Source organism: Lemur catta, chromosome 5 (assembly GCF_020740605.2).
Source record: "Lemur catta isolate mLemCat1 chromosome 5, mLemCat1.pri, whole genome shotgun sequence".
NCBI lineage: Eukaryota > Metazoa > Chordata > Mammalia > Primates > Lemuridae > Lemur > Lemur catta.
Window position 1 is genome coordinate 14,662,897 of NC_059132.1, and position 22,862 is coordinate 14,685,758.

General features: G+C 34.7%; 1 protein-coding gene across 4 annotated transcripts in view; it reads right to left on the reverse strand.

The window, feature by feature from the left end:
• The window catches only part of RANBP17 (RAN binding protein 17), a 250,922-nt gene that overhangs the window by 225,301 nt on the left and 2,759 nt on the right, over window positions 1-22,862 (reverse strand). For all 4 annotated transcript variants that reach the window (XM_045551185.1, XM_045551187.1, XM_045551188.1 and 1 more), the window contains exons 2-5: window positions 16,609-16,755; window positions 13,081-13,171; window positions 1,424-1,590; window positions 153-218 (exon numbers count right to left, since the gene is read on the reverse strand). In XM_045551185.1, coding sequence (XP_045407141.1) covers window positions 153-218; window positions 1,424-1,590; window positions 13,081-13,171; window positions 16,609-16,755 — 471 coding nt within the window. The remainder of the gene's footprint in view (window positions 1-152; window positions 219-1,423; window positions 1,591-13,080; window positions 13,172-16,608; window positions 16,756-22,862) is intronic.

Genomic DNA, 22,862 nt, shown 5'->3' on the forward strand with positions numbered 1-22,862 from the left:
CTCCACCAATAAAACAGACACACAAAAAACTTGATTATCCAGTTTTATGGCACACAAAGACGACTGTACATTTTGCCACAAACAATACCAACAAAGAAAAAGCATTACTTAAGAAAACTTCATGTCCCTTCTGGATGGAAAGGCTTGCTTACCAGGTTCATTTCCTGAGTCAATTCAGAAAGGATCATTACTCCTATTATGCAGTGTTCCACAGTACCCTTTAGAGAAAATAACCAAGTTTAGCCTGTGTGGAGACAAGTGACTGGTTCTTAATGCGTAAACCAGGTAACATTTGCAAATATTTTAATAATAAAATATCACATTTACTTAAGAATATAACTTTTAAAATATAAGGAAAAATCACTAGGAGTTCTACAAATAAGAATTTCAAGCTCATTTTTTGAAGGATAAATTTGGGTATAGCGATTGAGTGGGATAAAAGCTCACCAAATAAAGAAATGATGAACCATCCATCTATTAATCAAAACTGCTAATTTTTCCTTAGGAATTGTAACAGATCACTGTTTCTTCATCTGGACATCAGCTAAACTGGCTTCCTTACAATTAGGGATTATGTTTATGTGAAAAAAATATATACCTTTAAAAATCTGAATCATACTGAGCAAGGCATAATGGTCATCCTAAGTCAGAGGCATATAGGAATCAAGAGCAGATTTAGGCTTCCCTAAATCATCCATGCCAGGACAAAGGAATCACTGGCACAACTTAGTGTCCTCTTGCTTTTGTTTATTTCATCTTCTCTGTTTTTTTGCAGTCTGAATATCTGAACTTGTTTGAGTTAAATTATCTGTTTTAATCACTTAGGTTTAAAACACTCCTTTTGTTTTTAAATAACCACTTTGTTACTGATATATAATAGATGTAAATATTTGATACACATACAATGTGTAATGATCAAATCAAAAATATTCTTGAGAAACTGATATTGTCAATGTGATATAATGTAAAAATTAAAAAACAAGTTAGAAGACTTGTTGAAGTGCCAGCTCTATTGCTTTACTAGGTCACTGTGTGACTTTCCTGAAATTATTTAACCTTTTTAAGCCTCAGTTTTCTCATTTACAAAATGATATCGTTTTCCCAGGGTTGTAAAAACGTTTATATGTACAGCATTATATATATATTTGTATATATGCAGTATACAGACATATGTGTCATAAATGAAAAAACATATTTTTGAAATTAGAAAATGATTATTTGCATTCTTCTGGTTTGGAAGTTATGTAACAGCATAATCCTCATTTACTGGCAGTAAATGATGAAGGACCAAGAGGATAAATAATAAATCATAATTAATATGGTACTGGTAGACACAAAAGATACAGCTTGAAGGACAACAGTGTACTAAACCAAAAAAAGCAAGTAGTAATGTTGTTTTAATAATGTAATGATGCCTTCTTACCTGAAGAAACTTCTTCACATCAGCAATAATTTCTCTGAAGACAAACTGGTCTTTCTGAACCTCAAACCAACCCAATTTAGTGATTTTGGCAATGACTTGAATAAGAGCTTGGATGACAAAGGGAGCAAGCTTGGGTTGTGATGCCACATAATTCAGAATGTAGTTTCCTATAAAGAAAATCTTCTGTGATCATTTGAACTTTTCAGAAACATAATGTGAATTATGTGAAGAAAAAGAGGAGGCAAAGACATGCTCTTTGACAAAAAGTTAAACCCCTTTGTTCGAGACATACACTTATTTATATATTCAGTTCTTTTATAAGGCTTATTTTGAAAAAGCAAATTCGTTCCAATGCATTTGATATATTAGGGAATAATCTGAGTATAATAATTTTGTTGAGTATGTCACTTTTGTTTCTGCATGATTTTATCTACAAAAAATGTTAGGTGAATGCAGAAAACTGCAAGTAGGCCAAACGAACCAGACTATACACAAGCTGCATACACCTCAAATATCTAATCTGTGTTATCAGCCACAAACATCCTTATCTGGTGTTATAATTTTCCATCCTATTTCAGATAACCTTCCTTTCACCACTTCATAACTCACAAGCTGCAATGGTTCTGAAGCCCACTTCAACAAACTTAAGGTCTTTTTCAAGATAAAGTGCCATATTTATTATACTATGCATGTATTTCTTAACCATTTAACATGTGCAAAACTCAACTGATCTTTATTAGATTTCTATCTTTTTAAAAATGTGTCACTGACAAAGTTTTTGAATTTTATTTCCATAATCTCATTTCTCTCATAAGCCCTGTGATTTTTACTATGTAGCATCACAGACCATAGCCACTTTTAGGAACACAAATGTTACAGCAAAACTGTATACTCTCCTAAGTGGCATCAAAAATACAAATAGCACAATATGATAAAACAAGTATATTAATTAAAGAAAGTAGGGATAGAATAGTAAAGTAAATCTTGGAACAAAGTTAATATATGAAGTGGGTAGCAAATTCAATTATGAGGTCTCCTCGTTGAATAATTGAGGTCAGGTAACAAATATACCAAAAAGTCTATCAGAAAAATACAAGAAAAATTTTAAAAAGGGAAAGGATTCCACTTCTATTTTGGCTTCAAAGGCCAGTATGCTATTTGGGAAAAGAGTAAAGAAAAGGTAAATACCTCAAAAATGGATTAAAAATAGCTTTGATGGAAACACCAAAATGCAAGAACACTTGCAACAATTGTTCTTGCCAATTGCAGTAAGATTCTTGATATTAAAACAAAGTTCTCATAACTATCCTATTTCAACCTTAATCTTTATTAATATTAAAAGGTATAGTTATATAAATAAAAATAAGATAAAAATGTACATTCAAAAAAGCACAGATGTCTCTAGCGTTAAAACAGAATTGAGAGGTTTCTCCTATGAATCACAGTAATCTGGTTCTCCTAAGCTTTGTTACATGTAGTTTTTTATTTCAATAACAAAACTTAAGATGATACTACTTCCTAAATATAAAAGAACATCCAGTGTATTTACTTCAATTATACTTTTATTTTCATTATCTTGAAAATTTCTAACCTACACAGGGTGTAGAAAAACCATATGTGGCCAGTAGTAACCACTAGGAGGAGGGCAATGTCAAAGTAATAATAAAACAACCAAATAGGAGACAAATCAAGTTGCAAGTTTTTGTTTTTTTTAAGTTTCACATTTAAAGCTAGATACCAATAAGCACACCTTCTCAGACTGTCCAAACAAAGGTACTGGCTAATAAGTTCATCATCTAACGCAGGAAAAAAAAATCACTAGAATATATTTCTGTCATTGTAGCTGAATGTTTTAAATAAAATATTCTCATGTTATGCTTTTTACAAGAACTATAAGATTGTTCCAGTAAGCACCAACGACAACAAACATTTACAACAACAGCAATCTCATCACCACCAGTCCAAGTAGTAGGGAAAAGCCATACCAAGAAGAAAACGAAATGTTCAAAAAGACATATGGGAGAACAACAACAATAACAACACAACAGCCAGAAAAACTCCCAAAGTTAATAAAATGTTAGAAAGCTATGCACTAGAGGCTCCTTGAGTATCAAATGCCTATATGACAATAACAATATTTAGCATTTATAAAGCATGTTAGAAATTACCAAGTGCTTCCCATCAAATGCTTTATATGATTCTCAGAGCAATGTAAAGATATTGCTATCATGCATTACCATTATTCTGTTTTACAGGCCAAAAATATGAAGGTCAAAGAAGTAAAATCACTGGGACTCTTGAGTCAGGGTGTTTTGGTTTCATTTTGATTTTCTGTTTGCTTCCAGATACTAGAAGCATATATTTAGTAATAATTAGAAATTCAAAACTCTGTAAGTCCAAACTTACAGACAATCTTTTAGACTTTGCTATCATTAGACTGATACTTTAGGAATCAGCACATTATGGGAATTTAACATGAAATATTTACTTAACTGACTACTTGAAGTCAGGTAATAAATATGTCACAAAGTCTATCAGAAAAAAATACAAAAAGAATATAAAAGAAAGGGGAAAGATTCAATACTTACTTTGATCCTGAAAGCTAGTATGTCATTTGGGAAAAGAGTGGAGAGAAGGTAAATATCTCACTATTCAACTAAAAATGCTTTGATGGAAACAATTCTAAATTCCAAGAACACTTAAAAATAGGGGCTAAAACTATTCCAAGAACACTTAGAAAAAGATAACCTATGTGTATAGAGCTAGCTTATGAACTACTGAGAGAAAGAGAGACAGACACACAATATGGAATAAAAAGAAACTATCATAAGAAAACCAAGACAGTACTTATGAGGTGGAGATGTGGAGAAATTGGAACCTTCATCCATTGCTGATGAGAATTCAAAATTGTATAGCCACTTTGGAACAGTCTAGCAGTTTCTTAAAAAGTCAAACTTACTGACCCAGCATAACTTGGTTTCTACTCAAGAAAAATAAAAACATATGTCCACACAGACTTCAACGTAAATGTTCTCAGTAACATTATTTATGGTGACCAAAAAGTGAAACAACCCAAATGTCCATCAACTAGCAAATGTATAACAAAATGTCATGTATCTACAGAAGGTAATACTATCCTACAATAAAAAGTAATGAAATACTGATACATGTTACAAAATAGGGATGAACCTCAAAAACATTCTGCTAAGTAAAAAAAGTCAGATGAAACATACTACATATTGTATGATTTTATTTATATGAAATGTCCACAAAGAATGAATTTATAGAAGCAAAAAAATGCATTAGGGGATGGCAGTATGGAAGCAGGACTAACTGTAAATGAGTATGAGGGATGTTTCTGGGGTGTAAGAATGTTCTCACAGCAAATTGTGATGATGTTCACACAACACTATAAATTTCCTAAAAACCATTAACTGAAACGACTTCATGGTATGTAAATTATAACTCAATAAAGCTGTTTGAAAGGAAGGAGGGAGAGAGGGAAAAGAGAAAAGGAGAGAAGTAGGATTGATTTATACAGGTAACTAAACTTCAACTACACTTTTGTTTAAACAGAAGACAAAAAGAATACCATTCCAGTTTAGGGAAACAATCTAAGAAAAGTTACCAAAGCAGGAATAAGACAGCATAGGGGAAGACCTTCTGGCACAATCAATAGACTAGTACCAATGAAGATATAAGACTACCTAAATAACGATGGACCTTCAATGACAAGCTCATGAAGAGACTTCAACAAGCTTAAAAAAATGTTATTTCACTGATGAGCAAAAGTAAGCCATTGTTAATTATACAATAAGGAGAAAATATAATGTAGTGGACACAGAGGAACTGGCAATAGTTTATGATGGGAAATAATGAGATATGTAGACTGGGACCATATTATGAAAAACTGAGGATTTTGGAGTTGATGTGATAAAGGCAATGTGACTGCTGAAATCATTCTTTGCATTTTCTATTTTAACTCACATGTCAAATATGTTACTGATACATATCAGACATATTTTGTCATGACAAATAGTCTAATCTACTTGTAGAAATGAGATTGGTAAGTCAAATTAAAGAAACTAATACAGGAAACCCATCATTTCTTGATAGAAATTGTCTTGTAGGTTTCTACTTTCTTCTTTTTTTCCAAATTTCCCTCAATGAGTATTTTTTTAAGTTTACGAGTATTCCTTTTTTAAAAAAAGTTTCTACTTAAAATACGTAAGTCAAATAGACAATTGGAATATGTGTAAATCTATTAAAGAAATTGAATTAATAATAACCTTCTAAAACAGAAAGCACCAGCCCTAAATGGGTTCATCAGCAAATTCTACCAAACATTTAAGGAAGAAATTATACCAATTCTCTATAATACCTTCCAAAAGATAGAAAGAGACAGAATTCCTCCTACCTCATTCAATGAGGCCAGCATTACCCTAATACCCAACCAGACAAAGATATTCCAAGAAAACTACAGACCAATATCTCTCATGAACACAGATGCAAAAATCCTCAACAAAATATTAGCAAATTGAATCCAACAATGTATAAAAATAATTAAACACTACAACCAAATGGGATTTGTCCCACATGTGCAAGGCTGGTTCAGCATTCAAAAATCAATTAACACAATCTATCATATCAAGACTAAAGAAGAAATAGCACATAATTGTATCAATGGATACAGAAAAAGCACTTAATAAAATTCCACATATAGTCATGATAAAAACTCTCAGCAAACTAGGAATGGAAAGGAACTTCCTCAATTTGAAGAAGAACATCTACTAAAAATCTACAGCTAACACCATTATTTAATGGTGAGAAATCTGAAGCTTTCCCACTAAGATCAGGAACAAGGCAAAATGTCCTCTCTCACTCACCACTGCTTTTCAATATCATACTGGAGTCCTAGCTGATGCAACAGAACAAGAAAAGGAAATAAAATGTATATAAATTAGGAAGGAAGAAATAAAACTGTCTTTGCTCACAGATGACATGATCATCTATGTAGAAAATCTTAAAAAATTAACAACAAAAAAATCCTGAATAAGTGATTACATCAAGGTTGCAGGATACAGGTTTAATATATCAAAGTCAATCACTTTTCTATACCAGCTATGAACAAGTGGAACATGAAATAAAACATAATATAATTTCTAATAGCACCCCAAAAATGAAATATTTAGGTATAAATCTAAAATATGTACAAGACCTATATGAGGAAAATTACAAGACTATAATAAAAGAAATAAAAAATCTAAGTAAATGTAGAAGTAGTCCATGTTCACAGACAAGAAACTCAATATTGTCAAGATGTCAGTTCTTTCCAACTTGACCAGAGATGCAATGCAATTCCAATCAAAATCCTCATAAGTTTTTTGGTGAATATCAACAAACTGATTCTAAAGGTTATATGGAGAGCCAAAAGACCCAGAGTAGCCAGCATGATACTTAAGGAGAAGAACAAAGTTGGAAAATTGACAGTACCTGAGTTTAAGACAAATCATAAAGCTACAGTAATCAAAACAGTTTGGTACCAGCAAAAGAACTGATGCATCAATTGCTATGGTTTGACTGTTTGTCCCCTCCCATACTCATTTTGAAATGTAAATGCCACTGTAATATTAATAGTATTGACAGGTAGGACCTTCAAGAGATGATTAAGCCAGGAGGACTCTGCCCTCATGAATGGATTAATGTCATTATCTTGGGAGTAGATTCCTTAAAAAAGGACAAGTTTGGCCCCCTTTTATCACTCTCTGCCACCCTTTTCTTTGCTCTTCTGCCTTGGGATAATGCATCAAGAAGGCCTTCAACAGATGCCAGCCCTTTGATCTTGCGCTTCTCAGCCTTCAGAACTGTAAAAAATAAATTTCCTTTCTTTATAAAGTACCCAGTCTCAGGTATTCTGTTGTAGCAGCACAAAACAAACTAAGATATTCAATAATGGAACAGAACAGAAAGCCTAGAAACAGACCCATATAAATATAGTCAACTGATCTTTGACAAATGAGCAAAGGAAATAAAATGGAGAAAAGATACTGTTTTCAGCAAATAGTGCCAGAACAACAGGACATCTACATGCAAAAAAATAAATCTAGACACAGATTTCATGTCCTTCACAAAAATTAACTAAAAATAGATCACTGACCAAAGTCTAAACCATAAAACTGCAAAACTCCTACAAGATAACACAGGAGAAAATCTAGATGACCTTGGTTTGTCAATTACTCTTTAGATGCAAGACCAAAGGCATGACTCACGAAAGAAAGAATGGATAAGGTGAATTTCATCATTAAAATTAAAACTTTTTGTTCTGCAAAAGAGATTGTCAGAAGATTGAAAAGACAAGCCACAGACTGGGAGAAAATATTTGCACAAGACAGATCAGATAAAGGACTATTACCCAAACTATGCAAAGAACTCTAAAACCCAAAAATAAGAACACAAACAACCCAATTAAAAACTGGGCCATCAATCTTAACAGTCACCTCACCAAAGAAGATATACAGCTGACCTTGAACAACATGGGTTTAAACTTATATGTCAATTTTGTTCAATAAGTATGCTGGAAAATTTTTGGAAATTTATGACATTTGAAAAAACTTGTGGACAATTGTGTACCCTAGAAATATTTTTAAAAAGGGAAAAATTAGGTATGTCATGAATGCATAAAATATATGGAGATACTAGTCTATTTTATCACTTATCATCATAAAGTATACCCTAATACGCAAATAACATAAAAAGTTAAAATTTATAAAAACATGTGCACACATACACAGACCATACATGGTACCATTCAGTCAAAAGAAATGTAAAAAAAAAACAGATGCGTATTAAATTATAATTGCATAAAATTAACTGCAGTACATACTGTAATAATTTCATAGCCATTTCCTGTTGCTATTGAGATGAGCTGAAGTGTTACGAGAATCTGCTTAAAATGCCATGTGATGCTAAGCTTCTCCAAATCAGCAGTTCATCTCTCCAGTAAAATGCGTATTACAGTGAAAACTGTTCTCTCGCAGTTACCAGTTATCGCTTATTTTTCATCATGTTTAGTGCAATACTATAACACCCTGAGACCCATACAAAGTGCCACTAGGGAAGGAGGAAGTGCTCCCAAGAAGAAAAGTCATGACATTACAAGAAAAAGTTAAATTTCTGGATATGTAATGAAGACTGAGGTCTGCAGCTGCAGTTGCCACCATTTCGAGATAAATGAATCCAATGCAAGGACCATCGTAAAAAAAGGAAATTTGTGACGCCGTCACTGCAGCTATGCCAGCAAATACCAAAACCTGGTATTTTTTTTAAAATATTTTATCTCATATTGAAAATGCAGCTTTTATGTGGGTGCAGGATTTCCATAAGAAAGGCATGCCTATAGACTCTAATATGACTGGAGAAAAACTAAAGTCACTGTATGACACCTTAAAGCAAAAAGAAGGTGAAGGATCTAAAGCTGGAGAATTTAATGCAGGCAAAGGATGGTCTGATAATTTAACAGAGAGGTTTGCCTTAAAAAAAAAAAAAAAAAGTCAAGAGAACAAAAGCAGCAGCCTCTGCCAACCAAAAGCAGTAGACACCATTTAGAAAATCATTGAGGAGAAAGGATATCTGCTTGAACAAGTGTTTAATGCAGACTAAAGTGTCCTATTCTGAAAAAAAAAAAAAAAAAAGCCACAAAGGTTATTTATTAGCAAGGAAGAGAAGTGAGCACTAGGATTTAAGGCAGGAAGGGACTGGCTAACTCTACTGTTTCGTAAGAATGCAGTCAGGTTTATGATCAGGACTGCTCTTATCTATAAACCAGCTAGACTCCCAGCCTTGAAGAGAAAAGATAAGCAACAGCTGCCAATCTTTTGATTGTACAATAAGAAGGCATGGATGAGAACTCTTTTTCTGGATTGGTTCCAATAACGTTTTGTCCCTGAAGTCAGGAAGTACCCTGCCAGTAAGAGACTGCATTTAAAGTTCTTTTGATATTGGACAATGCCCCTGGCCACCCAGAACCCCATGAGCTCAATACTGAGGGTGTCAAAGTGGTCTACAAGCTTCCAAATACTTCTCTAATTCAGCTTCTAGATAAGGGGATTATAAAGACCTTTAAAGGCTCATTACGCCTGGTACCCTTAGATTGTCAATGCTATGGAAGAGAACTCCTATAGAGACACCATTATGAAAATCTAGAAAGATTCCACTATTGAAGATGACATCATTGTTACAGAAAAAGCCATGAAACAATAAATTCCTGCTGGAGAAAACTGTGTCCAGATGTTGTGCATGACTTCACACGATTTATAACAAAGTCATTCAAGGAAATCATAAAAAAGATGAGTATGACAAAAAAAAAAAAAGTAGGTGGTGAAGGGTTTCAGGATATGGATCTTGGAGATATTCAAGAGATAGCAGACACCACACCAAAGGAATTAGCAGAAGACAACATGATGGCGATGACTGCTTCCAACCTAGTGCCAGACAATGAAGAAGAGACCTAGAAGAAGCAGTGCCAGAAAATAAATTGACAATAGACACTCCAGCAGAAAGGTTCCAATTATTCAAGACTTTTGACCCTTCTATGACACAGGCACTAAAACTAAAGCAAATAATAGGAGGAGGATTGGTACTATTTATAAACATTTTTAGAGAAATGAAAAAGCAAAAAAGTCAGACAGAAATTATGATGTATTTCTGTAAAGTTACACCAAATGTTCCTGCCTCTCCTGCCTCCCCTTCTACCTCCTCCACCTTTTGTCTCTGTCACCCGTGAGATAGCAAGATCAACCCCTCCTATTCCTCCTCCTCAGCCTACTCAACACGACGATGATGAGGATGAAGACCTCTATCATAATCCACTTCTACTTAATGAACAGTAAATATATTCCTTCTTCCTTATGATTTTCTTAGTAACATTTTCTTTTCTCTAGTTTACTTTATTGTAAGAATACAATACACAATACATATAACACACAAAATATGTGTTAATTGACTATGTGATTGGTAAGGCTTCCAGTGAATAGTAGGCTATTAGTATAAGTTTTGGGGGAGTCAAAAGTTATACAAATATTTTCCACTGCACAGGGGGCTGGTGCCCCTAATGCCTGTGTTGCTAAAGGCTCAACTGTATAAATGTCAAATAAGCATGTGAAAAGATGCTCTACATCATATGTCCTCAAGGAAATGCAAATTAAAACGAGATACCACTACATATGTATAAGCATGAACAAAATCCAAAACGCTGACCATACCAAATGCTGGCAAGGATGTGGAGCAAAAGGAACTCTCATTCATTGCTGCCAGGAATGTAAAATGGTATAGTAACCGTGAAAGACAGTTTGGTGGTTTCTTACAAAACTAAACATACTCTTACCTTATGATTCAGCAATTGCGCTCCTTGGTATTTATCCAAAGGAGTTAAAAATTTATGTCCACACAAAAACCTGCATATGAATGTTTATAGAAGCTTTATCTATATTTGCCAAAACTTGGAAGAAATCAAGATGTCCCTCAATAGGTGAACAGATAAATTATGGTACATTCAGACAATGATATATTATTCAGTGCTAAAAATAAACGAGGTATCAGTCAGGTGTGGTGGCTCATGTCTATAATCCTAGCACTTTGGGAGGCTGAGGCAGGAGGACTGCTTGAGGTCAGGAGTTCAAGACCAGCCTGGGCAAGAGTAAGACCCAGTCTCTACAAAAAATAGAAAAATTAGCCAGGCATGGTAGCGTGTGCCTATGGTCCCAGTGACTCAGGAAGCTGAGACAGGAGAACTGCTTGAGCCCAGGCGTTTGAAGCTGCAGTGAGCTATGATGACACCACTGCAGTCTAGTTCAGGTGACAGAGTGAGAACCTGTCTCAAAAATAAAAGAAAGCCATGAAAAGACATGGAGGAACCTTAAATGCATATTATTAATACTAAATGGAAGAAGCCAATCTGAAAAGGCTACATACAGTACGATTCCAACCATATGAAAGTCTAGAAAAGGCAAAACTATGGAGACAGTAAAAAGATCAGGGTCAGGGAGAGGGTGGGATGAATAGGCACAGCACAGAGGATTTTTAGGGCAGTGAAACTATTCTGTACCATACTATTAATATAATGATGTATACATATCATTAGACACTTGTCAAAACCCATAGAATATACAACACCAAGAGTCAGCCCTAATGTAAATTATAGACTTTGGCTAATAAGGACATGTCAATGTAGGTTCATCAATTATAGGTTCATCAATTGTAACAAATGTACCACTCTGGTGCAGGATGTTGATAGTGGGCAAGATGTGCATGCAAAGAGGCGGAAGGTATATGGACATTCTCTACACTTTCTGCTCAATTTTGCTATGAACTCAAAACTGCTCTAAAAAAATAAACTGTACTTGAAATGGGTATGCATAAAAGTAAGTTAAACAAAATCACATTTTTATGACTTAGGCTTATAATATTTACACCCTTGTTTTTAAAACTGCAAATTTCTTCCTTTGCTTTCTTTAGCATACAAGTCCAAGAGTACACAGATAAATTCTTCTCTAGGCTTTCTCCAGAGCCTGAGACTCAGGATGCCTAGAGAAATAATAGTCAAAATATATAAGACAAATGACATATCATTGTGTGATTTTGATCATTTAAATTTGAGCTTAAAGATCCATTGCACATAATACATTTTAATGTTTCCAATACAGAAATATAAATCATGTTAACCTTGAGGCTGAAGAGCAGAAACGAGTCAACAATTTCTTTCTTTCTTTTTTTGAGACAGGGTCTTGCAATCCTCATGCCTCAGCCTCCTGAGTAGCTGGGACTACAGGCACCACACCTGGCTGATTTCTGTATTTTTTTTTTAGAAACAGGGTCTCCCTATGTTACCCAGGCTGGTTTGAACTTCTGGCCTCAAGCAATCCTACCACTCAGACTCCCAAAGTGCCAGGATTATAGGTGCTAGCCACCTCACCTAGCTAACAATCTATTTCTAATATGACCAAAGATGACAAAAAAATCCCATACCTCACTTATTAGAGCTTTGTCCATAGTAAATGAAAGCTATATATACACACAAAAACAACCTTAAGATACATTACTTGTGAAAAATTTATTGCTACTTTCTAGAATTTCTCCTACTAAATTTCTAGCATTTTTTATCCATATACAAATTATCTGATGAATAAGTAGGAATCTGCTCTTGATTTTACATGTATTCCAAATGATTTTTATATAACATCCTGAGAAATATCAGAGTTGACTTCTTTCCTGTCATTCAGTTGCGTCTCACAGCTCTACTAGTTGTGTGATTATGGGCATGTTACAGAGCCTATCTATCAAATCTACTTTCCACATTTGTAAAATAAGCATAACTCAAAAATTTGTTTGGTGGAAAACGTGAGATAGTGTAAATCTTAGCAAATAGTACACAAAATAAAATGCTATTATTTATTACTAAACTAAACAAATGCTTTTTTGATTACACATTGTTTGTATAACACATCATTATTCATCATCAGATGAGTAAACAAGACTTGATACTCATTTTTTTAAAAATGACAGAATCAGTAATTTGCAGGCCTAATAACAGTTTAACATATTTAAAAGGAAAAGTTTATTTTTAAAGTGCAATTTGTTAAAAGGCATAATAAACCACTTACTGATATCTATCCTCTGTTCAATAGGTAAAGGACTGACTCGGTTGACAAGTTTTGAAAGACATGTTGCTGCAAGGAGCTGAGCATAGGATGTCTGTAAAGAATAATTAATATTTATCATCATCACAAATGAAATTAGTATAATTAAACATTATGATAGGAATTTTTTTCTAAGCAATAATGGGAATTCTTCTAGTTTTCCAAACTGGCAGATTTACAATGGATAAAATATATGTATTTGAGATACATATATATAGATGTATATACAAGCATGTATACACATACATGTGCATACAATCCCTCATAAGGGATCATTAGTTGAGAGAGGTATAAATAGCCATCTCAAACAACAGCAACCAATTGGGAGAAATAAATGACTGTGAGCAAGTTCAAATAAAATATAGTACTTTAACAACATGGTCTACACAGTCCAACACAATCTAGCCTCTGATTATTTCTTTAAATTCATTTGGCTCCACTCTTCACCATGCTCAGACCACAACAGTCCTCCAGTTCCTTTCAATGCCTTCCCCACCCTCACCTCCAGGTTCCTTCAGACCCATGTCTGACTGTATTCTCTTTGGTCACCAACTGTCTTAATTTAATAATGTACTCAAACTCTCTAAATGCATGCTCATACTTCAAAATTTGGTTATTTACTCCATCCCCATGAACTTCTTGCAAAGATGGTCCCTCTCTTTCTCTTTTTTCTCCAGACCAGAGGTTGGCAAACTATAGCCCACGGATCAAATTTTGTTTGTTTTTGCATGGCTTGTGAGCCAAGAATAGTTTTTACAGTTTTAAACAGTTTTTCAATTATTCAAAAATCAAAAGAATAACAATATTTTGTGACATGTGAAAAGTATACAAAATCCAAATTTCAATGTCCATAAATAAAGTTTATTAAAACACAGCCATGCTCATTCATTTACACAACATCTATGGCTGCTTTCATGCTATGATGGCCAAATTGAATAGTTAAGACAGAGAGCATATGCAACACTCGTTGCTTCCTACTGATGCTCAGTGTACATAAATTGCAGTGACAGAGTTCTAACTCCACAATGGCACCCTAAGTGCCATGGGTAACACCATAACGTGACATGTACCTTTTATTACTACCAGTGTGTACCCATGATGTCAAAACAAAAAAAGATTTTTTAAAGTGTACTTCAAATGTCTAACTTTTAAGACACAGTGGAGTGTGGATTATCTGTTATTGAATTATATGGCAAAGCAATGTGCTTGTTATGCAATGGCACTGTAGCTGTCCTAAAAGAATACAATATATGTTGACAATATCAAACTAAGCACTCATCATAATATTCCCAACCCAAAGGAAATCAACTGTCAGAAAAAGCAGAAAATTTAAAACAGAATATCTCATCACAAGAGAATGTCTTTATAAAAATAAAAAATAAAATGAAGCTGCAATGTTAAGTTTCCAAGTAGCTTGCTTATTAGCCAACGAAGAAAACCACTTACCAATGTTGAGTTAAGTAAAACACCTTTGTTTTACTGGGGTAGCCAAAGTTATGTGTGCACAGAAAATAAACTTAGGACTACTAGTCTTTTGGTGAAAACAAATGCTTAAAGAGTCGGGGACACTGGAACAACATCAAAAGTCAATTTAAAAACAAGACAAATGATTTGGAAAAGTTCTCCTTAGCTCTTAATGAGGGGACAGATGTTACTAATATTGCTCATATTGTTAATGTTACCATACTTATTCCAGAAGTCAATCTTGAGTGTGAAGTGACTAAAGAATTAGCCTCTATGAAGAGTCTGTGTGAAACTACAGGCCAGAATATTTTCAAAGAAGTTAAGAAACAGTAATTCAATATAATTTGAAGAAGAATCTGCTAAGATGTGTCACATGGGTGGTAAAATATATACAGAGCAGAAAAGGGCTTAGTTGAACAAATTTATAAAGCCTATAAAAAATGTGTAAGATGTTTAAAGCCTATGGTTATTCACTGTATTTTTCATCAGCAGATACTGTGCAATAAATATCTGAATCTATCATAAGTTAATGAATCAGTAGTGTTAACAGTAGACTTTATTCACTCTTATAAATTTACCTTCAGTCCTGTGAATTTCTGTCAGATATAGATACTGAATATTCTAACTTGCCCCATTACACAGCAATTTAATAGCTTATCAGTGGCAAAGTTTTATTGCAATTTTTTTAGCTCAGGGCCAAGATTTAAATTTTTCTGAATAAGAAGACCAAGCCTCCAATGTTCAAAACTAAATGGCTTTGGAAATTACCTTTTGCTACAAACTTGACAATGTCTCTTAATGAATTCAACCTAAAATTACAAAATTGTCTCAAAGGTAAACAGTGCTTAGTACTCATATACAGAACTTACACTGCAGTAAAGCTATTTTGATAATAACTAATACTGTTTGAATCAGAAGTAATGTCAAGCTGCTTTATATACTTCCCGCATTGTCAAAAGTGAAAACAAGTAGTGAGATCTCTATTCGCAGATGTATTTTCTGAGCTCCAACTACAGTTTCAGATTCAGACCTTGATCCAAGTGTAAAGGCAAGTTCCATATTTTAAAATCCATTTAACTGTGCAACTGAGGAGCTTCCACCTTATCTTCAATTGGAAGTGATTAATCTGCAATGTAATGACATGCTAAAAGGCAAATATCCAGAGAAGATTTAATAGAATTCTATAAATGCTAAGTAATGAATATGCTTAATTAAAATCTTGTGTTCATGGATTGATACTAGAATTTGGCAGTACCTATTTATGTGAAAAGATATTGTCAAAGATGAAATATGTAAAATCTCAGTACAGATCAGCATTAACATATGAATGTTGGCAATCAATGTTGATGATAGGAAACACCGACTCTGAACTACAACTAATTCACCTCTTGGCCCACAAAGCCTAAAATATTTACTATCTGACCCTTTACAGAAGAAGTTTACCAGTTCTGCTCTAGATCATATAGTCTCTTACTGTAGTGCTTACCATATCATTTCATAGCTATTTATATATCTACAAGCTTCCAACTAAACAAAGAGTTACTTAAATTCATGTACATAAAACAAGTAGGCAGTGCAGTGCCTGGTTTTACATTTAAGTATTCTGCTAAATGATTGCTGAATGAATGGCTGTGAATATCTAGAAGGCAGACAGGCAAGAGATAGTCAACATTTTTCTATATCATCCTTTCACATTTCAGAGGTAATTACAACTTGCCTCCCCTACCTAGATTAAAAAAAAAAAAAGTTGTCAGTCAACTTTCTAAAAGTGTAATTTTTGCCCACTAATATGAGACATAAAAAGGGGCCAAAAGTAATCAAGAAACTATTTCAATTCATTCCTGTTTCTATCTCTTGCCTCTTCCCTAAGTTTGCTTTCCAATTCTTTCTCTGATTAACCCCTTTGATGGTGAAATAAACTATAGTAAAAAGACATGTGGCAATATCTATCAGTTAATACACAAGTTCAGCAACACTAACATATATCTACTGATCTTCCATGGTTAATCACTATTACCAAATACTTACTGTTCCTTGTTCTAATAAAAGTTGACACTTGCTGAGACATTCTGGGCTGTCAATAAGTTCCAAGAGTGCTTTCTCAGCCTCTATTCTTTGTGTAAGATCAGTCCCTATGTAGAGATGAGTACATAACACTTCCAATTCGGCCAAACTCTTGAGAAGAAAAAAAATTAACATTTTACTTGAATGAAAAAAATAAGGTAAATACATTAACCACAGAAAACAAGGGATGCAAATATCATGCATGCCTGTATTCATTAATTCAATATAGGTTTATTGAAATACAACTACTTACTAGGAGATATAGTGGCAAACAAAACAGGCACATCTCCTACTCCCAAAATTATTTACTTATAAATTGATACTTCTGCAATGGAAAATTAGGAGTTTAAAGAGGAGAAAACTTGCCTAATGCAAGAAGTTAGAAAAGATATGCCTGAAGAGATAACATTTATGCTGAGACCTAAAAGGGTAAACCAGATGCAGTGGGGTGCGGGGGGGGGGGGGGGGCGGGGGGGGGTTGGAAAGACTAGAAGGCAGTCCAGGCAAAGAAATAGCATTTACCAGAGCCATGCAGTAGAATGGAGTTTAGTCATTTCAAGGCATTAGAAGGTCAGTGTGGCTGGTAAAGACAGCAAGGAGGAAATGCCACATAAGGCTAGAGAGATGGATGAGGAGAATGATCATACACAAGTTGCAGACAACCCAATTTACATTCTTTCTCGAATTGTAAGAATTTCAATTGCTCTATCAAAAAATAATAATTATAAATATATACTGATTTGGGGCTTCTGAACTAATGACACATAGTGCTGCAGATAAACTACATCATGATTTTCAGGAACTGTGACTTGACCCCATGGTATTTCTGGCTATGCAATAACTAGTTATGTTGCAGGCTTCTATTTTATAAGCACAAAGACTAATTCATTCTGTTCATAAATATAATCTCATCTGACAATATAGGAAAAATGGAACCAATGTGAAAAAAGAATGAAAAAATGGTTTCAACATTCCTCTCAGCTTTAAATTTTTGTAAAAGGTATCTTACTAACTAACCTCACTTTTAACTTGAATTAGAGAATTTTTCTTTGGAGGACAAAAACATTGGCACAGATTTCAATGTCAGGTGAGCAGATGAAGATAATGGGATATTCCTTTAAAAATGCCATTTTCTGTCCTCCCTGGCCTGAATTTTTATGTGACAGCCTTGCAGCTATACTAGCCCACATACTCCCTCAAATGCATATACCTCCTAATAGGAATACACAAGTAATACTGAAATGAGACCTCCTCTAGCTCCCATTATTCTTTTCACTTCTCCCTCCTTCTTAGCTCTTTTCTAGTATTTTCCACTTTCCTATTTAGGTCAGAGCCCAGCGTACCAGATTTGGGAATTTTCTGCTAGAGTGAAAATAGAAGTCTAAAAGTAAGATTTCATAAAGATTAATTAAGATTAAGGACCTCAAATGAACCATATTTTAAACATATCCCTCACCTAGATTGGCCCAGTAAGATCAGATTACTACTGCATCCGGTTCACAATATTAAAATGCATAGAAAATTTACAGTTCATTAATACATATAAATCTTCATACTTTCTCCAGGTAGGAAATACAAAAATGAAAAGAGCTACCTTTTCCTCTCTCATGATCAACCCTAGAAGTCTTTTGCCTCATCTAATAAACTTGAAGGGCTGAATTTTAGAACGAGTATAATAACTTAATGATAAACTGATCCTGTTGTCATATATTCATCCAGGCCTAAGATTCTTTGATTTGTTTGTTTTTAGACTTTTGTTGTTGTTGTTGTTTTGTAACAAGTACACTTTGACTACAAAAAGATCTAGGGCAAAAATAATGACAAGACCTGTTTAACCAAACAAAAGGCAACAAAAATAAGAATAAGAATAATAGTGCCTATCTCATAGGTTTAGTTGGAGGATTAAATGAGTTAGCAACATGTAACTTCTGGCACACAACATATGCTATAAAAACTATTTGTTTATTATTCATATTACCCTAATAATATTTAATGGGTTGAACTATATCCCCTTAAAAGATATGTCCAAGTCCTGACCCCTAATACCTATGAAATGTGACCTTATTTGGAAAGAGGGTGTTCATAAATCCTTAATTAAGTTAAAGATCTCAAGATGAAATAATCCTGGATTTAAAGTGGGTCCTAAATCCAATGAATGGTATCCTTATAAAAAAAGGAAAGAGAGATTTGAGATGCAAAGACACAGAGAGACACAGGAGAGAATGCCATATGAAGATGGAGGGAGAGATTGGAGTGAAATATCCACAAGCCAAGGAACAGCAAGAATTGCCAGAATAGCCATCAGAAGCTAGGAGAAAGGCATGGAACAGTTTCTCCTTTGAGACCTCCAGAAGGAACCAACTCTATTAAGTACTTTGGTTTCAGACACTGGCCTCTAGAACTGTGGGAGTTCTAGAATCTGTGTTGTTTTAAGCCAGGAGCAGTGGAGCACACCTGTAGTCTCAGCACCTTGAGAGGGTAAAGCAGGAGGATTGCCTGAGCCCAGGAGTTCCAGGCCAGCCTGGGCAACATAGGGAGACCCTGTGTCTTAAAAAAAAAAAAAAAGTGTTGTTTTAAGCCACCCAGTCAGTAGCAATTTGTTACCACAGCCTAGAAAACTAATATAAATATTAATTCAATGGTACCTAAGTAAATTCATTTGGAAAGATTATGGAAAAATTTGGAAATTATCTGTTTTGCTATGCTGATTTAAAGAACCTCAAGAAAAAAAAAGGTTGCAGTGTATTTAAATAGTATTTAAGTCAACATTGCTACCAATCACTTTTTCCAAAGATATTTCAAATTATTAATAAATGAAAGGCTGTACAAGACAAAAGGGAAAGGTTTGAACTTTCTCTTACAAAAGATTCAAAGGGAAAAATCAAGTTATTCTTTCACTGTAATGGCAACAATTATAAATACGCCTGGTATACTAAACCTTTTTAGAGAAAAGGACACACACACAGACCCCTAGCCTAATGGAAAGGCATTATCTAGACATTTAAAATAATTAAACTCACAATGTGGTGACTGCTAACCAAACAATCTTCTGATTAGCATTTGAGTTTCCAGAGAATCTGTCTATAAGGAGACTTCATTTTTCACAGTATACTGATAAATTTTCATCTTAGTTTTATACATTGATGTCTGAGAATGTGGTTAATGTGAAAATGCCTCAGAGGAAATGAATCCTTTCTCAATTTGTTGACAAGGTTTGAATTAATATCAACATTAGAAGCCCATGTAATTAACTAATAGGTATAATAAGGAGAACTGGACATCATGTACCTCCCACAGAGCAACTATCAAATATAAACAGCACGCAACTTCCATACCCTAGAAGACAATGATGTAATCCTGACTATAGTCTACATAAGGATCTTCCAAATTATTCTGGACTAACTTCTGGCCTTTGCACTAGACACATAATGGGCCCTCAAATGATGACTTCTTTCTATATTAAAATTCTCATACATGTATCTATTAATATTATATTAACACATGAATGCTGAGCAAAAGCAGCCAGACAAAAAGAGTAGATATTATATAATTCTTAAGTAACAGAAAGCAGATCAGTGGTTCCTGGCTGGAGAGGCGGGAGTGCACAACAGTGGGAAAGGAGGGAGACAGCAAGGAAGGATTATAAAGAGGCACAAGGAAACATTTGAGGGTGATGGATATGTTCATTTTCTTGATTCTGGTGACAGTTTCACAAATGTATATACATTTTTCAAAACTCACCCAATTGCACAGTTTAAATATATGCATTTTATAATGTGTCAGTTATATTTCAATAATGCTGGGGAAAAAAGAGAATAAAGGCTTTTGCACCAGGAAAAAAATGTTTGCTAATAACAAAAAATAAATAGCTGAACCACAAAAATCCCACTTTAATTGAATTTAAGATTCTTTTTAATTATTTTCTTACATTTTTCCTGCTTTCCAGAATTAAATTTCTTGATTGCCATTAATACAAACTGCCTTCATTTTGAAGTTACTCATTTCCCACAAATTCTTTCTTCTTCTTCCTCTTACTACCTTTTCCTGAGTACCCCTTAAAGGCTGATTCCTGGGCCTCTTGGAACTCTTCCTTCTCAATGAACTGGATAATGCTTATTTTAGTGCTTTACAGTTTAAAAAAGTATTTCCATACTCTTTTCAAATCAATCCTGAAAAACAGACTCCTGCAAGGTACATATTTGCAGTATACTCATTTTACAGATGAAAAACTGAAGCTGAGAGATCAAATATACCTAAGTTGCTCAAGAGAGTAATGATCAATTTGGAGTCAAATAAAGTCTACATACCCAAGTACATTTTGTCTCCTCACAACCTATCATCTTGTCACCCTTTATTTTAGTCATCATCTACCTGCAGATGATGTCCTAGTCCATACTTTTAACTCTATTTGTTGACCATATTTGTCTACAAATTTCTTCCGTTTGGAAATCTAGAAAGATGCTAAAAATAACCAGGAAATGTCAGAAACTGAACTGAACATGTTTCCCACAGATTTCTACTTCAAGTGTCCCTGTGTTGTCCATGGTTTCAGAGGTCTAGTCCAGGATCTAGATTTACAAGATTGATGTTATCTTTTACTTTTCCCTCTCCTCAGTACCTCCTGTATAGTAAAGAATTTGGCCTTGCCCTAAAAGAAGTCTGGCCTTTGCCCTATAGCTTCTGGGAGGTATTCTATGTTATACCCGATAGGAGTGTTTTTGTGTAGGATAGGGGCTGGCCGTACCCAGTAGTTGTAGGTTGGGGACTGCCCACACCAAAAAAACCAACTATGTGTTTCAGGGTAGGACTTTGGGTCACAAAGTATCGGCTGACCTTGAAACTGAGTCCAAACACCTGGGCAATCAATCAATCATGCCTAAATAATGAGCCCCACTAAAAACCCTGGATACCAAAGCTTCGGTGAGCTTCCCTAGTTTGGAATCAGTGCATACAGCCACACATTAACTCACGGAGAGTAATGTCCTGAGGACAACAGCAGCTTAGTTTTGGAACCCTCACAGATTCTGCCCTGTGTGTCTCCTTCTTTTGATCAATTTTAATCTCTATCCTTTCCCTGTAATAAACTGCTGAGTATGACAGCTTTCAGTGAATTCTGTTGAGTCCTTCTAATAAACTATAGAACCTGAAGGTGGTTTTAGGAAACCCTCAAGGTTGCCACTGGTGTCAGAAGGGCAGTCTTGTGGACTCTGCTCTCAAATCTCACATTCTGACTAATTCCAAGTATATAACCTAATTTGTCAGAAAGGCCTACCAATATTTTTTCTATAAAGACTCAGACTCAACACCTTCACATGATATCCATAGAACAATCAAACAGTATCTAATTGTGACTGCCAGTACCATGGATTTCTTCAGGGGCTGCTTTGGGAATGAAAGTAGAGGGTCTTAGAAACATCATGGTTCAATCTGAAAACCATTGGTCCAGTGGAGTGTACACAAGCTTTGGAATCTGCCACTCAATTATTAAGTGACCTCAGGCAAATTATTTAACCTTTCTAAGCCTTACTGTTAAAACTACAGACAGCAAGATCCACCTTCCAAAATAATTGTGAGGAATAAGATAGAAAAGATAGGGAAAAGCCTAATCCAGTGCCTGCCAAACAGCAGATCCACAATAAATTATAAATAACTAATCTCTTCAGTTACTGATAGTTATAAAAGACCACAATGATCTTCTACGGTTTCTCCCCTTCAAGTCCATACCGCCAGCATGATCTTTCCCAAATCCCTTTTTTCATGTTATGATTGTGTTCAAAAATAGTTCTCAATCACATCTAGATCAAATCAGGTAGCCTGACTGGGGATTAAGAAGCATGGCTATAGCCCCTGCTTCTGAAACAAAAAAGTTGGACCAACTAGGTCCCCTAAATTTTTCCTAGCCTTATCTCATGAGTTTCATCAAGGTGCCTCTGTCCTATCTAAAGTACCTACATCTATCTTACTTGTTCTCAATTCTCCCTCTTTCCTCACTCTGCCTATCTGGACTGCCTCCTCTCAGGTAATCCAGATACATTACTTCTTTGGGGACAGGGTACCCTAACCCACAGTTTTCTGAACAGAATGCATGTGCCTTGAATGGATCACAGGTATGCCTGATATATTGATCCCTCTGCCCTCCAGGCAGCCAGGGCAGGGCTTGACACAGTGGGGAAACGCCACCGTAATGGCCCTTATCTGTGAGCATTTTATGTAATCAG